At 38.4% G+C, this 17,661-nt stretch overlaps 1 protein-coding gene across 1 annotated transcript; it reads left to right on the forward strand.

Annotated features, from left to right (window-relative positions):
- Window positions 1-267: 267 nt before the first annotated feature.
- Window positions 268-15,716, forward strand: LOC143877479 (transcription factor E2FB-like). The gene is made up of 14 exons (XM_077379532.1): window positions 268-732; window positions 11,805-11,988; window positions 12,148-12,207; window positions 12,297-12,382; window positions 12,463-12,551; window positions 12,644-12,698; window positions 12,982-13,034; window positions 13,191-13,241; window positions 13,336-13,384; window positions 13,489-13,554; window positions 13,640-13,716; window positions 14,614-14,845; window positions 15,147-15,213; window positions 15,310-15,716. The coding sequence occupies exons 1-14, from the start codon at window positions 553-555 to the stop codon at window positions 15,435-15,437; spliced, it is 1,377 nt and encodes a 458-aa protein (XP_077235647.1). The 5' UTR covers window positions 268-552; the 3' UTR covers window positions 15,438-15,716.
- Window positions 15,717-17,661: the final 1,945 nt, after the last annotated feature.

Raw genomic sequence — 17,661 nt, forward strand, 5'->3', positions numbered from 1 at the left:
GTTGGAGGGAGAGAAATACAATAAAAAAAAGAAGGAAAAAATCAAAAGAAAAGAAAAGAAACATATTTTCACAATGAGGTTGTTGACCTCCGTTGCGACAAAGTGGGTCGCCCAAAATCTGCCCCTTCATAAGTGAACACACACGTTATTTAAATCTCAGCCCTTCACAAAAAGTAAATGGGGATGATTATAGGCGACGGACTTTAGTTGCGACGGAGATAAAACACTCTCCGTCGCGTGTGCGTATTTCTCTTTAATTGTTTTTTTTCTCGCCTTCCCTCCATATCTATCCGAACTAAATTCCCTCCTTCCCTCGTTTTCTGCTCATTACGCTTTTTTAACCTTCCCCTCTCTTTCCCCCTAAAAAAAAAACTAGATCTCATTCCATCCTCTCTCTTCTCAATCTCTACCCTAATAATCCTCATCTCTCCCCTTCTCATCCGATTTGGCCAGAAATTAGACGAATCTTGTAAAATTCTAGATCTAATCGTTCGAGATCCAAACTGAGGGTTTGATTTCTCTGGTTTTGATCTCTCAAAAATTTCTGATCTCATGTCTGGAGGCCGGGCTTCGAATCACTCCGGGCAGATCCTTCAATCTCTGAAGCGTCACATCCCGTTCTCCTCTGCGAAGCCGCCGTTTGTTTCACCGGAGGATTACCATCGATTCTCCTCCGGCGAGATTCGACAGCCGTCCGGTGAAGATGCTGAAGCAATCTTTGTTAAATCTCCCGTGAGTCTGTTTCTAATCGCTCTTTATTTTGTTTCTTCTATAGTTCTATTTAGGTTTTGTTCCGGATTTATTCTTGCGGTTTTTTTTTTGCTTATCAGGGAACGAATTCTGGTGAGATCGTGTTCTATGAATGTTGGTTTTTCTATTTAGGCATTTTACTTTCTTATTATTGTGAATCTGGATTGATTATTTTTGGTTTTGTTGGATCTATTAAGATATTCTGATTCAGTAATTTTTTGATGAATTATTTTCATGAAAGGGAAGCTGTGTAGCTGGATTAGCTTCAATTTTCTTGTTCCAGGATCTTTCATAAATTAATCTGTTGATTTTTAGTTACTTTTAATGCATGAGTGAGATTTTGATTCTCAGAGAGCATATGAGTTAGGTTTATGCATCAGTATGCATGATTTGCTAACTTTTATTGCTTTTGAAATGATTTCTTTTCGCTATAGAATTGTAACAGTTGTTAGTATTATTCTCTGTTAATGTTTCTAATCTGGCATGGCTTGATTGTAATTTGTTAGGAGTACTCCGTCACCACCCTATATAATGATGTACTCACTGGTGTTTGTTACTTTTTTTAATCTATCCATGTTTCATAGGAATGATAAATCATGCAAAACCACTTCGGCAATTGTAACTAAACCAAAACCTTCCAAAGTAAAAAAAAAGAAAAAGACGTGTTGAAAGATTTGTCTGCTATATATCATCATGGCGATTGATGTATACCACATATTAGCCTTTATACTTTTATAGAGATTCTTAGGCAAAACATGAACTGCCATTTTGAATTACTGAGGTGGATAAAGCCTCGTTCCTCCTGTACATGACCATGATCTAGATGAAAATGAGGTTTTCACGACACTGTTTCTCTATCAAGACCCCCCGAGAAGTAGTCGCTTTCATTAATACTCTAAGAAACACCATAAATCCGTGCTTATGTTGGGACTTTGTCGCACAAATTTTCTCTGTGCTTCATTTTCTCCTAAGCTAGCCATCCTTTCTGAACATGTCTTCCAGCTTTTGATATTATAGATATACCTCCAAGGTTCTGAGGCAGTTTGGCTAATGCTCCCTCTATCCACTGGTTTTATTTTTCTGGTTCTCGACAGTAATCAAGTGCTAGTAATGTGTCTTTTCAACAGTAATCAAATGCTAACACCAATATTTTTGGTGGTACTAAGTTTAACTTTCCATACACGTAAAGAATTATTTTTGTACAATTGTATTCAGTGGGAGCTGATTGGTTTTTTTGGGACTTCTCGACTAAATTGTTGTGGATGGGTTAAGGTTGATGACAAGATGGCACTTGCAATGTGGACAAATTTGGAGGATCATCAGGTAGGTTAGAGAAATGTTAGTTCCTTTGGGAAGAGGCAAATAATCTTTTTTGTTTTCATTTGTGAAGTTGAACATATTATTTGCTAGTTGCAACAAAAGAGAATAGAGAAAGAACTAGGAAATATGGAAATTCAAAGACATCCATAGTGACATTCCCATTATCTTGAAGCTCAGTTACCTAATTAGCTTCCTTGTGGATGGGGGTTGTCAACAAAGACTAGTCAAACATGATATGATGTTGCAAGGAAAAGCAGTTAAAAAAGAACATCCCTTTTCAATGGAATTTGATGATGGTTTGCTTCATGGATCTTGTTGAAGATGTCCTCAATCGTCTCAATATCAGTGACTCTGTTACCCAGTAATTCATATTCAGTGAATCTTTCTTGATCAATAAAGAATGTCAGGCTAACAAAGACAAACTTATTTGTATGAATTCCCAAGTGACTTGGGTCCCTTCTACATTCAATACATTGCAGTCTCTAGGTGCTTTGGATCCAAAAGTCCCTTGTACTTTCATGTTCTGCTTTTTGTTGTTGCTCCTTATAATTGTGACACAAAATCTCCATCACCGTCTTAGTGCAATTGCTTTGGACATCATTGAATCTGTCCGGTTTGAGGAAGTATCTTACGACAGGATCAGTGGCCATCATAAGATTTAAAGAGGTGGATAAAAAGCAACTACCCTTATGGGTATGGTTTCTTGATTGTTCAAAATGTTGTTATGATCTTCCTAAGCATCTTCTTAAGGCTATGCTAATAGTGGGGTGGAATACAACGTGTTACGTGATGAATTGATTCCGTGTGACTTGGAGTTGGAGGAAACTGCTATTTAAAAAAAAAAAGAAATTAGCAGAAGTCATTAGGTGGGCCTTTTGAGGGGCAAGAGTGCTTGGGTGGCCTATTCCTGTCCTTAAGAGTTAAGACTAGTTTTGGGATTGTTTTTCATGTAGTAGGTGATCCCTCATTAGATCTCACAAGGGGGTTAGTTCCATCTTTGTTGTGGAAGATTAAGCTTGATTTTGTTAGAAACATCCAAAACATTACTAGGAATAAGGAAATTTTGTTAGAAAATTTTGTGGAGCCTGCATGGATGGGTGATGTAAGGATATCTTGAATTTTGCCACTCACTTGTATTGATGGACTTGTGGGAGGTGAATAATTCTCAACTAATCGATGAGAGGTGATTTGGCAGATAGGTAATGATTAATGAGGGGGACCCCCTCAAAAGTGACATGACTTAGAAAGAGACAAGGTACACCTTGGCAAGAAACTCATTTAATGAGATATTATATGTGGCAAGATGGATCATTCATTAAAAGGTATTCTTCTGATAGATCGCTTATTGATCTGAATGTCAAGCAAGCCTACATCAAGATGGTAATTTGATGGACACAATGCCAAGATTATTAACATAATAGGGCTTTGAACTCTTTTATTTTCTGTGTATGAAACACAATTAACCAAACTTTTTGGTTTGATGTATCTGTTCCTAATCTTCTTTAATTTTTAGAGTGCCATTTCCTACTCAAAATGGATTGTGTCTCATAATGACTCATGAATAACTAAGTTTAAGCTAATTGTTTAGTCATTCAAATTAAACACCTTGTTTTCCTCACATGATAACTAGTTTTCCTGGGTGATTAATTTTGTCCTTTCCTTGAACTGTTCTTAGAAGAGGTAATCCTTTACTCGTCATATATCTATTTGCCGTTGTCTAGTGCTCCATTTCTCAGATCAAGATCTAGAAATGCTGATAAACCTTTCATGTAATGTTGTTATTCGTGGCTTAGTAATATTTGATAAACCTTATCTTGGGTCTTCTCACATGTTAGTTCATATTCTCATATTCAACAATCTTTTACCTTCTCTCTTAGTTAGACCAATACCCATGGTGGACAATTGCACGGGTCCACATGTTTTTGATGTGCTATCTCAAAAAACTAACTCTTCCTAGCCTCCTTGGTCTTTCTTCTAGCGTTCTTAATTTCTCATCATTCTGTGTTCTTACACAAAATTCTTTTATATAAGTAAACTTATACCATTTGACCTGAGCTGAATTATGATAGTTATAGTTTGTGCTAGGAGCAAGGCAAAGGTCTGGAAGCAAAGAGAAATCTTTTACCCAAGAATTCAAAAACTCTCTGGTATACAATTTCTTCTTTGAGGTATCATTTTGAGGACTTATAACATTTAATTCATGAAGTTTTCTGATGAGCGGCAGCTTAAGGGTTGAAGGTGTGGTATTAGCGAGGCGGGGATGACAGATTACTTACGTGGGAAAGATGGTATAGTCTGATCGTCGATTTGAGGGTCCTTACTCCTTTGCAGGCCGCCCCTACTCCTTTGCAGGCCATGATGCTCTTTCATCATTTTCTAATTTAGATGTTTCATGACTACTCATTTGTGAAGTTCAAAATAATGATGTGAGGGTCTAGGTGTGGAATGGGTGTCAATCGACCTTATCAGTGCTGTTATTTGAAAACTAGCATGTGATTGTTTAAGAATAGAAGAAAACTCTAATGAAGCTACAAACATTAAAACACAGAGTTGATAATGATTGGACTTTTTTATGGCGATTACTCGGCTTGTGTCCCAACACCATTGAGCTCAATTTCGATGGTGCATCATTTGGCAACCAGGGTTTGGCCGGTATTGGAGGTGTTTTCAAGGACAACTTTAGAGATATCATTCGTGGTTACTCTGGGCCTGTTGGTAGGAAAGACTTGAATGGGGCAGAAGCGAGAGCCTTCCTCACCGGCTTAATTTTTTTTGGTCGCGAGCTTGGTGGAAATCTTCTTGTGGAGGGAGTCTCATGTAATATTTTTTATTCGTCTGGAAAGTCTTCTACTGGGTCATGATGATTGGATGGAATCATCAATGAAAATTATGAGTTCTGTGCTTCTAATTCCTTTTCCTTCCCCCACATCCTCCATAGCGCTTATGATATTGTTGGTTCTCTTGCTAAGAGGGGTGCAAGTAGGGAATACTTGTATGGGGCAAGCTCTGCCCGAATTGTAATTTTTTTCGTTATTCTTGTTGCTTTGATAATTTTATGTTTACTAGTTGAAAACAAAAGGATTGGATGACTTATGTCATCTTTATTAGTGATCTACTGCTTGCTAGCCTTTCCTCGTCAATTTTCGGTGGTATAATTATGATTGATGTTCCATATGGAAGTCAATACATATTCATAAGTCATAAAATCTAAGTTATATTCAAAAAAAAAAATCTAAGTGTGGAATTCTTTTGTAAAGGAATGGTTCATTTGGAATAGCTAGCCCTTTCAAATATAGTAAAATATTTCAAGCCTTTAAAGGACATAAGGACATTTGTTCCCATCTAAACATGTTAAGACAAGTTAAGGGGCCGATGAAATTTCTAAATGAGGATTTCATAGATGGCTGGTGGAACAAAACTAAGTATATGGTGGCAACATAGTTATTGATATTATTTCATTTTGTTTAATAGAGACGAAATGTTTCGTACCAGTGGGGAAATTGGTACACAAATAAGGAAAAATGTCCCGGTCAGAATTTTGTTTTGTAATCTGTACTGGTCTGTTTCATTATGTTATGTCCATACTGGACGGAGTGGGACTCAACAGGGTGAAACATTTCTAGTAGTTTCCTTTCATCAAAATGAACTGATGGTGATAGATTAGGTTGTGATTGTGCACTCTTCCACTCACTCTCCTCTCCTTTCTGAAAAAAGGGGCTCTGCCCCTGAACTCCAAAACACTTCTAGTAGTTTCCTTTCATCAAAATGAAACTAATGGTGATGGATTAGTTTGTGATTGTGCATTCTTTCACTCACTCTCCTCTCCCTTCTAAAAAAGGGGTTCTGCCGCTGAACCCCCTAAGGCAACTCATCGCGAAGTTGGACCCGCATAGTTGCTACAAAGTGTACAATCCAAACTTGATAATGACCAACAAAATACAAGGCACTCGTACATCAACATACTACATTTTAGGTTTTATTTGCATACTTCATTTTTATTTGAAATATTTATTGTTAGCACATAGCATTTTGTATGATTAATTTTTCTTAGGCTCATTGATGTATTCCAATAAATTTGATGTTTTAAGTAATAAAATGCGTTTTTTTGTTAAATTTACCTGATATAATGGGTTTTAATATTTTTCTAATAATTTCTTTTTTTTTTTCAATTATCAAGCATTAAAAATAATCCCCGGTTGCATCGTCTTTTTCAAAACGGAGTACTGAAACTAACAGAATGCTGGTACGCCACTTCCCACTCACCAAAACAAAACACTGAATGAAACTGTATTCATAACTGTGGTTGGCAAATTGTTTTAAAGATATATTTGAGAAACATCCACCTTGAGTATGATGATAGTGATGATGGGATGAGTGACTATGCTAGCTTAGGTAGTTTCGGTCGAACATAATGTTGATGCAGCCACTTGGATGTTTGCTGCTCACTTTGTTTTTGTTTTTCCTTCTGGTAGCGTAGGATCTTAAATATTAATTTCATTTGTGGTTTGTTTGCTTATTTGTGCTCTTTTAGGGTGGTGAGGTATTCTCATATGCACAGAGAAGTGACCTCTTGTCTGACTACCTTGCAAACAACGGGGTAGAAAAGGAAGAACTGAAATAAAGGGTCCTTTTGCGTTTTGGCATTTCAGTTTTTCCTTTTGGATGTTTACATGCCGGCATACTTTTCCCGCATATGCCGTGCAATTCATCTGCAGTCTTTATACTATATTACCAATTTTCTGCATAGGTTAGCAAACAAATAGCTTGGTTTCAATCTTTGTACTAACTCAAATCTGCCTGCTCCCATTGATGGGGGCAATGGAAAGCAGCCTCCTCCTCTTCCTCCTATCCTCCTATCTTTCTCGTCCTTGTCCTCCTATCCTCGTATCTTCCTCCTGCTCCCTCTCCCTCCCTCCCTCCCTCTCTCTCTGCTCCCTTCTTGAGATATGAGACCATCCATGTAATGTCATATGACCCGCTGATTGCGCCAACGAGATGGCACCCAAGGTTCTGAGGATCACTGAACCGAGCCTCTCTGCTTGTTAGTTTTCGATTCGATATCTTATTTCCATTTTATCTTTAATAGATTGGAAGATATTAACTAGCTTTCGGGATCTCTTAAAAATGGAGCATGGATCGTCTTGCCTCTTCTTTTTTCTTTATATTCATTTTACTGAAAATGGTTCACCTTGCTACAAAAGATGGATGATGTTAACGAACTAATTTGGAACAAGAAAAAGTTGGCATAAATGATCAAACTATAAGAAGAACAAAAAATTCATGGATATGCTGAACATATGAGCTAGGGAATGCAGATGTGAGAACAATGGAATGAGACAGAAACATGGGAAACTAGGAGTAGCACAGCCAATAGTACAAGCAGTAGGCTCACCATTGAGATCCAATAAGCACGAAAGCTTGATAAAAAATATAGAGCGGCACGTAATGCTATGATGACTGATGCATTCGCAACCACTAGAAGTGATACCTGATTCATGCAAATGGGCTAGGATTAAACCTTAGAACATCTTGGGTATTGCTATGTTCAGTACGTTTAGTTCATTTTCTGTAAGAATTCTTCTTTCTAGAGCATTGACTTCATATTTATTTTTCCACATGTAATCCTTAGAAATAAAGATCCGACTATGGATCACTGTTTGATCCCTTGCCATGACTTCATATTTAACAATGTCCTGTTAGCATCACCACATCTCTCTCTCTCTCTCTCTCTCTCTCTCTCTCTCTGTGCGCGCGCGCATGGTCAATACATAGGTGAAATTCCTGAAAGCATGCAATATTTTGGAGAATTTGAATTTACGTTTATATCACCATATACTGTATTGAAAGGGACCTTCATATGATTTTCATTGATTTGGAGAAAGCGTATGATAGGGTTCCCATGAGTGTTATGTGGTGGGTCCTTGAAATGAAAAAAAGTGCTTACTAAATATGTTGATGTGATTAAGGATACGTACGATGGAGCAGTAGCTAGTGTCGGAACCAACTGATGGCACGTCTAGTGAGTTTCCAATTATAATAGGATTGCACCAAGGATCAGCTTTAAGCCCTTATCTTTTTACGCTAGTTATGGATGAGCTTACGGAGGGTATCCAGGATGAGGTGCTGTGGTGTATGTTATTTGCAGATGACATAGTATTAATCGACGAAACCAAAGCAGGAGTAAATGCTAAATTAGAGTTATGGAGAACTACTTTGGAATCTAAAGATTTTAGACTGAGTAGGACTAAGACAGAATATATGGAATGCAACTTTAGTAATGTAAGGAGGCGGGACGAGGATGTAGTAAATATGACTGGACAAGAGCTACCTGAGAGGGATATCTTTCGCTATATTGGTTCAATTCTACATAAGGAGAGATTGAAGAGGATGTTAGCCATAGAATAAGAGCAGGTTGGTTGAAGTGGAAGCTTGCCTTAGGAGTTTTGTGCAACTGTAAAATCCCTACCAAGTTGAAGGGAAAGTTTTATAAGACAGCTGTGAGGCCAGCCATGCTGTACAGCTCAGAATGTTGGGCCACCAAGAAGCATGAGTGTAGCGGAGATGCGAATGCTTAGATGGATGTGCGGCCACACAAGCCTAGATAGAATTAAAAATGAAGACATTCGTAAAAAGGTGGGGGTGGCTCAAATTGAGGAGAAGATGAGAGAGCATCGCTTAAGATGGTTTGGACATATCCAACGTAGGCCTTTGGATGCTCCAGTGAGAAGAGGTGACTTGTGCCAAATTGATGGAGTAAAAAGAGGTAGGGGCAGACCGAAAACAACTTGGGTAGAAACATTGAGGAAATACTTGATAGCTAGGAACATAACAGAGAACATGACCTTGGATAGGATAGAATGGAAGAAAATGATCCACGTAGAAGAACCCAACTAGAACCAGGATTAGAGCTGGGTAAATTCCTTTTACCTTCTTCATGAATTTTTGTAAAGGATTCATTTAGCCGACCCCAACTAGTTTGGGACAAAGGCTTTGTTGAGTTGAGTTGAGTTGAGTTGAGTATACTCTATTGAAAAGGAATGCACCAACTATGATTCCATGGCTAAGCACTTGTTATGGCTTCCAGCAACCATCCACTTTCCGTGAATATAAATTCGACTAACATTGTTACTGTTCTCCATCTTCACGCACAAGCAGATTACATAAACATATGTGTGTAATGATGTGTTCTTGTGCTGTTGTTGGTAGGCACTGCATATGAATGTGTTTGTACAGGTGAATGCATGGATGAGTGGGCACACTTATCTGGATGTTTTTGAACCCCGTGTGTTCCCATCTCTGCATTATTTTTTGACTATGGTAGAGTAGAATAGGAAGAAACATACTAAAATTTTAAACCCTGATAAATTACTTGCAACGATATCCTCTTTTATTCAGAACTTCATGATGTTCTAATACACTTTAAGCCCAAGGGTTGTAATGGGTTCATACGTTCACCTTTACCTTGTTGTTTTGATGCTAGCAAACCTAAATTAATTAGTCTTTATGGACTAATGTGTTGCTTTGAAGTGTTGTGGCTTATACAGGAATTTCATATGTCATATCGCCATTACACAACTCAACACAACACATGGCTTGAGGATCAACATGCACAATGGACCAAGGAGCTTGCACATACATTGAAGACATCATCATTGGAAGATGTTCAAGTCAAGAGCTCAAGTCAAGGATTCCAAGTTGCCTAGCACAGTGCTAGTAGAAGCTTGGAGCTGAACAAGCCTTGGTAACAACTTCATGCACCTTTCAACATGTATTGAAGATTGGAGGAGAAGTCACAAGAGCCAAATCAAGTTGAAGATGTTCTCTCGCAAGTCGAAGATGTCCAAGAAAGTGCGGAGGAGCCAAGTAATCAAAGAAGACTCATTAGTATACATTTTTAGATTGTATTTGGAGTGTTCTTGATTTATGTGTTTGCACTTTCAAAGGTTTTCAAAATGGTTTTCATAACAACTTTAACATCTTTGAAAACCATCTTACACGCTCCCCAAAATGTATTTGAAAACCATGGACATTAGCCCAAAGCCCATGGCCCAAAGTCCCTTGGATTTTATAAGTTAAAAAGGTTTTTCAAACAGGGCCGGTCGACCGGGCTTCCCGGGCGACCGCGGTAAGGTGGCTGGAAATCCAGCATCTTCCGAAAATTAGCGGGCCGGTCGACCGGGGCATTCCGGGCGACCGCGGAGGTGTTCCTGGAAAGTCAGGAACAATCCGTCATGGCTGGGTCGGTCGACCGCGACGGTAAGAAATTTGAAAATAAAAAAGGCGTCCGATAAGGGCGGGCGACTGCTATGGTTCGGTCGACTGCGCCAGTTTGGCAAAAGAGCTGTTGGGGCTTGACTTTTTCAAGCCAGTTTATTACAGTTTTACCCCCAAACGGTCATATTTCAAATGGGCTATATATACATCATTAAAACCTATCTAAATAACCTTTTGAACATTTTAGAAAGATCAAATCCCATATTTTTGAGCTTAAACTTTTTATCAAAGGTTGAAACCACTTTGAACTTGCATAGTTGCATTTGCACATTTTATCAAGAGGTACTCCATGGGCTTTACATTTATATCTTTTTTTTGGAGTGATTGTGAGCTCACATCTTTGTAATCCGCCTATTAAGAGGCTTGAGAGTTTTTCTTTTTATTTGTTCTTCAATTGTAAGAGGGTCTCCGATTCGGCCTGATAAGAAAGGTGAATCGTGGAGTTTTGAGAGAGGGTTCTACGCTTCATACCTATAGGAGAAGAAGCTAGTTTGTGGAGAGGGTTTTTCGCTTCGGCCTTTGAAGGAGAAACTTGATTGTAGAGGGTCTAGGATTCGGCCCGTTAAGAAAGGAGAATCCGAAGCGAAGAGGGTTTGTCCCCTCGAAGGTGGAGAAGCTGTTTGTAACCGAGGGCTCATTGATCCGGCCCGTTAAGAGTGGAGGATCGCTTAGTGAAGCTTCAAGGAGGTCTTGAAGAGTGGACGTAGGGCTCAGTCCCGAACCACTATAAAATCATTGTGTACCTCCTATTGTCTCTTCCTTCCTCTTGCCCTCTCTTTGGTGATTGGTAAATTCTAGCCTTTACTTGTATTTATGATTTAATTGAACAAGGGTTAGAGCACATAAACTTAAAGTAATAACCAAACCCTAATTTCATTATATTGCAACTTGAACAAGGGTTTGATTTAAAGAACTTAAAATTGGCAAAGTAATTTTCAGAATCCAACTATTTAAGCCAAAAATTTTAATTGACCAATTCACCCCCCCTCTTGGGTTGCCACACTTGCATTTCATACACCTTTAAAGTGACATTGGAATTTTAGCTCTCATTTATGGGTTGTTAGAAGGTCCTGCAGGTCTAACGTGAATTGCGATCCGTGACATGAACCCAAGAATGGAAGCATCTGTCACTACATAAGCTAGTAGATTGCCATTCTTTGCCATGTATATTGTTAGATTTAATCTTTAGGGATTCACTTATGGTGCATAATGAATATGCCTATACTAAGGTCAAATCTTCCCATTTGGTGGACCATATGAAACTCTTCTTCTTTCATTATCCTTAAATGTTACATTAGACGTCCTTCTGACTTTAGTATTATCTGTAGCATTAGAATTGGGTTAAGACTTAAGATAATCTTCTCGTTTGCACACCTGTTTTATTTATTTTGCACTGTGATTTTTTTTAACAATTGAACGGGGCCTTTACGAAGATGCCTAATTTTTTGTTGAGTGTGCAGTTGAAGCGGAAGCATGAAGAAGAAGAATATGAAGTGGAGTCTAGTGAGTGGGCCCCTGGATATACTGAAGTGGTTAACAGCCCCCACCGTACACCTGTATCAGGAAAAGGAGGTAGAATCTATAGCAGGTCAAAGGTCTCAAAGTACTCCCGATCTGGGCCTCAAACTCCTATGTCAAACGCTGGTGAGGAGTGTTGTCTATTTGAGTCGTATCACTGTTTCCTATTCTTTCCTATGTCTAATTGAATGGACTTCTATCAATGCATGTATACCTTGTTGGGCTTGTCTCTTGGTTTACAATAAGAAAAAGATTTTAATAAGAGATTTTATGGAATCATTTCAGGTTGCCCCTCCAGCAATGCTCTCACCCCAGTTGGGACTTGTCGTTATGATAGCTCTCTAGGTGGTAACATTAAAGCATTATATGCTAGAATGTGTATAGTATTGCTTGTTTATGCTATTAATAAAAATGTAGACATTATTCTTGTGCAGGTCTCTTGACAAAAAAGTTTATCAATCTGATCAAACATGCAGAAGATGGCATTCTTGATCTGAACAAAGCTGCCGACACTTTGGAAGTGTGTATTTTACTAGTTTTTGCTCAAATCAGATGTACACATTTTCATTCTATTTATTATAAGGGTATGTGTTGGTACAGGTTCAGAAGAGGCGAATATATGACATAACCAATGTGCTGGAAGGAATTGGACTCATAGAAAAGAAACTTAAGAACAGAATACGGTGGAAGTAATCCAGAATTTCATTTTTTTCCTCTTTAAGATTTTTTTTGTTCGCTCGTTGCTTAGGATACACTCAATTAATTTGAGGAAATTTTGCAGGGGGCTTGACGTCTCAAGGCCAGGGGAGGTTGACAATAGCGTTGCAAATTTACAGGTTACATGGACATAATTGTTAATTTGTTTGTATCCGCACATGCACATTGGTATTTCTGTTGCCATTGACTTAAATACTTGTGTTTTAATCTCTGTTACTATGAAGTGACATTAAGCACACATGACATTACAAATGTTGGTTTTGCGGCTTTTGCCACCACCTCCAGTTTCCATTATGCTAAACTATGATTTACAAATTCTGCAAAACTGTTTGTGTCACCTCTGATTGCAAAGTTAGTATTGGGTGCTGGATTTAATCTGATGGCAACTTTTGATTCCTACAGGCAGAAGTTGAAAATCTTTCCATGGAGGAGAGTAGAATAGATGATCGAATAAGGTTCTGTGATTTATTGCATTGCTAAAATCTGGTTGCTATTTAGTAATGAGTTTCATTTATTTCTTCATCGATGAAGCCATCCTTTTAAGAAAAATGACAATAAATCAATTGCTCTTTCCTACCTTTGAATTATGCTCATCTTCTAATTCATTGCAGAGAAATGAGAGAAAGATTGAGGGACCTGAGCGAGGATGAGAACAATCAAAGGTAGAAGTTTTTCCTCGTGTAAGGAGTCTGGTACTAAACAGCGGTTAATCATTTTACTCAGTCATTGCCCTTTCTTTCCCTTCTTTCTGTTTAGGTGGCTTTATGTGACAGAAGAAGACATCAAGGGCCTACCCTGCTTTCAGGTTAGTTTGTTTCCTGTACATTTTTACCGGCATGACTACGATCGTGTTCCCTGTTTGCTGTTTGCTTAGTAACCATTACTGATTCCTGATATTGGTTCTTGCAGAATGAGACACTAATAGCTATCAAAGCTCCTCATGGGACTACTTTGGAAGTCCCTGATCCTGACGAGGTATGGAAAACCTAGAAGGGACTGCGTAATAGAAGTCCATTTTATCCTGTTTCTGATGCACTAGAGGTTGTTTCTTTATACACAGGCCGTTGAATATCCACAAAGGAGATACAGAATTGTCCTAAGAAGCACCATGGGTCCAATCGATGTTTACCTTGTCAGGTAATGTTACCTTTGGCTTATGTACACTCACAGATTTTTTCTTGATTGCTAGTTTGAATTTGATAAGCTATTATGCTGGAGTCAACAAGACTTAAGCTAAGACCACGATCATTGTCAACTAGATTTAGTGGAGAATTACTTGGGTCAGTTTATTGGTGATGACTATAGTTCTTTGGGAGGGTGGTTGTTTCGGCGATAGGTTGTCTGTTTATTGAAGTCATTAAAATTTTTCTGGAGAGACCATGGGAGCGAATTAAATGATGAAGATCCTCGCTAAGCTTGAGAGACTTTTGGTCTTTCTCTTTATGAGGCATTTTATCATGGTTGTCTCTTAGATGAAATGATTGTTCGGGTTGGTGTATCAAAATTTCTTCAGAGGAAGTAAGTGAGTGAATGAAACGAGGTAGATCTTCATCAAGCTTCAAATACTTTGGCCTTTACATATTGAGGCATTGTTTTGATCATGGAAGCTGTGGAGCATAGGCAACGAAGTAGAGTCCCATCAGCTTGAGAGACCCTGCCCTTTCGCTTTTGGTGGCATCTGTTTGTTGAGCCATTACTTGTCCTCGGGGAGTCTGGAGTTAAGAAGAAATGATTGTTGGTTGCTGGAAAGCTTGTAGCCTTTTTCTTAAATGGTGTTTGTAGTGGAACTGGAAGGATTAATTAGTTAGCGTTATTATATTTTGATGAAATTGTATGTAGTTTTAATTTTGTTCTTATGGTTCAGGAGTATGCTCTTGAACAAGATATGCTATGTAAATGCAAGCTGGGACCTCTGGTCCCCAATGTAATTGTAATTCTCATAGTATAAATATACTTTTGCCAACTTTCAAAAAAAAAAAAACAAAAAAACATAACATTGTTTGCTGACACTTATTGCTTTTCATTCCCTTTTAGTCAATTTGAGGAGAAATTCGAGGAGATGAATGGTGTCGACGCACCTCCAAGTCTCCCACTTGCATCAAATTCAGGGTCCGCTGAAAACCCACCAGTGGCAACTGTCACTGAGGAGAGTATGCTCAGCAGAGGGAAGGGGATACTAGAAGTTCAAGATGCATGTTCCGAACTAAATGCTACCTCTCAGGATTTCACGAGTGGGATCATGAAGATTGTACCATCAGATGTTGATGTAAGTGATGTTAATGAGGACCAAATGCCAATTTTTAACAATGGGTTTAATTTCATGAAGATACAACCTATCTGTCAAGAAATGATAGGATTCCACAAAATGTACTTTTCCCATGGTGATTAAAATTATAATATTCTGCAACTTAAACAGAAACCTTGTAAAAAGCACTTGAGTTCATTAGCAAGTTGGTGGTCTGGACATTTTTGGTTCCTCTTGTTCACTTATTACTGCTTTCTCCAAACAGGTAGTACCAAAATTTATTCAATAAACATCTTTATCAGAGATTTTGTTTATTTTGCAGAGTGATGCTGATTACTGGCTTCTAACGGATGCTGGAGTCAGTATTACCGACATGTGGAAAACTGAGCGTATCCTTTTTAGATTAATTTCCTCTTCAGTTTTTGTTTCTTTCCTGGTTTTTGCATTGAGCATGAATATATTGAATTCCTTAACACTAATCAAAGCTGAGGTTGAATGGGATAGACTTACAGCCGAGGACAATGTGATGGTCGATGGTAGTGCTCCACGACCACAAACTCCACCATCTGGTGTTATCGAAGTGCCATCTAGTCATAACTCAACCCGGGGTTAAATGGGAGTTCGAAAGAGTAATGAAGAAATTCAGGTCTGTACTTTCTTTATCAGAACCCATCATATGTATCCATCTCCCCTTATTATCTCGCTGGTTCTATCCTAGGCTCCATATTTTAACGGCCACCATTTGTGATCAACTAAATTCCCAAGCGAGGTTACTGTAAAAGCTAAGCAAGGGGAAGGGGTGGATAGAAGAAAGCTTGTTCGATGTACAGTTGAGTAATATATTTGATCCTATGATTCATAAATGAATAAAATTGAAATCATCCTTGCTCCATGCCCCTCTATACATACAATTCATGATCTCCATAAATTCCAATTATGTTTTAGTAGGTGAAGCAAAATAATTTGATTTCCAGGTGTTTATTTAATTGCCATTGCGGTGGTTATACTACAGCTTATTTGATCTGAATTTTTGGTATGGTCAAGTTGAAGCAGAGAAATTCAATTAGCAGATTGAACGTTTGATTATTATGATTAAAGAATGATTAAAACTTGCAATCTTTATTCTTTGAGTTGTTCCTTTAGTGCCTCTTTGGATGTCTTTAAAAGTTATTTACATATAATCTCATATGAGGAGTTCTAAACTGAAGGGTCCTTGCAAAAATATGGATGAAAGGGTGCCCCCATTGGTTGTACATCACCAAGAACATTAAATGCACACTGCTGACATGCAACCAATGGGGGCGCCCTTTCTCCCTATTTTGCAAGGGGCACCCTTCAGTTTAGAACTCCTCATCTTGTATGCTAAACTGAGGGGCACCCTTGCAAAAATGGGGTGAAAGGGTGCCCCCATTGACAGAATCTCACCATTTAATGGGGGCACCCTTCAACGGATTAATGGTGAGATTCAGCCAATGGGGGCGCCCTTCAACTGATTTTTTCAAGGGTGCCCCTAAGTTTAGCATTCCTCATACATAGTCACATACGCGCGCGCACACACTCGGTGCTTCAAATCCTGTGTCCAGAATTTCATTTCATACAGTATCGAGTTGAACTCCTTGAGCAATGTAACGGTATAAAATACAGCTTACTGATAATATATCCTGCCTAATTGTCTTGTGTACACTATCAGCAAAACATGGACTAAAACCCACAATTTTTTTGGCTACTGATATTGGCACTCATATTTTGATAATTGCACAAACTTGTCTTGTTTTTTAGAATATTAAATTATCAAAACATGGTAGTGCCAATATCAATATCCTTTTCTCCCCCCCACCCCGTTGGTTAGGTGAATGCTGTGTTGGTTAGGTGTAAAAAGCAGATTCACTGTTCAAGTAGTGCACATGCCCATCTGTACACAGTCTAGTTCGATGGCCATAGTCTAAAAATCATACACTTAGTTCCTGAAGATAAATCCACTATCTTATTTACCAGAGCCACTCCCAAGTCTTTTCATGAAGTCACTGAAATGCTCTAAAGGGTGTGGCCATGGTTAAAAAAGGGGATGGATTTATCAACATATACAGCATAAGCAATACACAAACCTCTGCAGACTTGAATAATTTATAATAAAAATGGGAACAATTTTAACAAATTCTTTGACATGAGGGGATAAATGAACACATGGAAACCAAAGAATTACAGTTCTTGCTGAGAAATTCTTTAGCTTTAATGACGAAAAATGGAGATTCTCTAGCTCTAAATTCTGACCTTTGAGACCTAAGAAAATATGGGATTTTCTATAAATCTATTGCATGACAGAGAATCTATAGCAAGTTGCTCTCCGGCTTTGAAATGATCTCTACCTGCAAAACTCGAGGGGCAGTTTAAAAAGGGCGTCATAAATCGACTCCCCGTGTGTCTATCTCTCTCCTCTTTCTCTCTCTAACCTAGAGGAGAGAGAAAGACACATGGGGAGTCGATTTATCACTCCCCTTTAAAAATGGGAAGTGATATTTACGCCCCTTTTGATCACTAAGGACACCCAGCGTCAGTGTCTCTATGGCAAAAAGGGGCTAATGTACTTTTTGTCAGAAAAATCTAGTGGCTTTGATTGCAAAGTACACTGGCAAATGGGTGTCCCTGTGATAAAAGGGGCGTAAATATCATTTCCCTTAAAAATTCATAGAAGAAAATAAATGGTGATTCGAAGGTTTGAAATTGGTTATACGCTCAGCATTGAGATCATAAGAGGCAAACGAGAATTATGCGTTCTTCTTCTAAACTTGTTTTCTTCAGCTTAAAATCAGGGCCGAAATCTCGAACTGTTAAGTGAT

Source organism: Tasmannia lanceolata, unplaced genomic scaffold (assembly GCF_043159265.1).
Source record: "Tasmannia lanceolata isolate RefF3 unplaced genomic scaffold, GAP_Taslan_0.1 ptg000005l, whole genome shotgun sequence".
Lineage (NCBI taxonomy): Eukaryota > Viridiplantae > Streptophyta > Magnoliopsida > Canellales > Winteraceae > Tasmannia > Tasmannia lanceolata.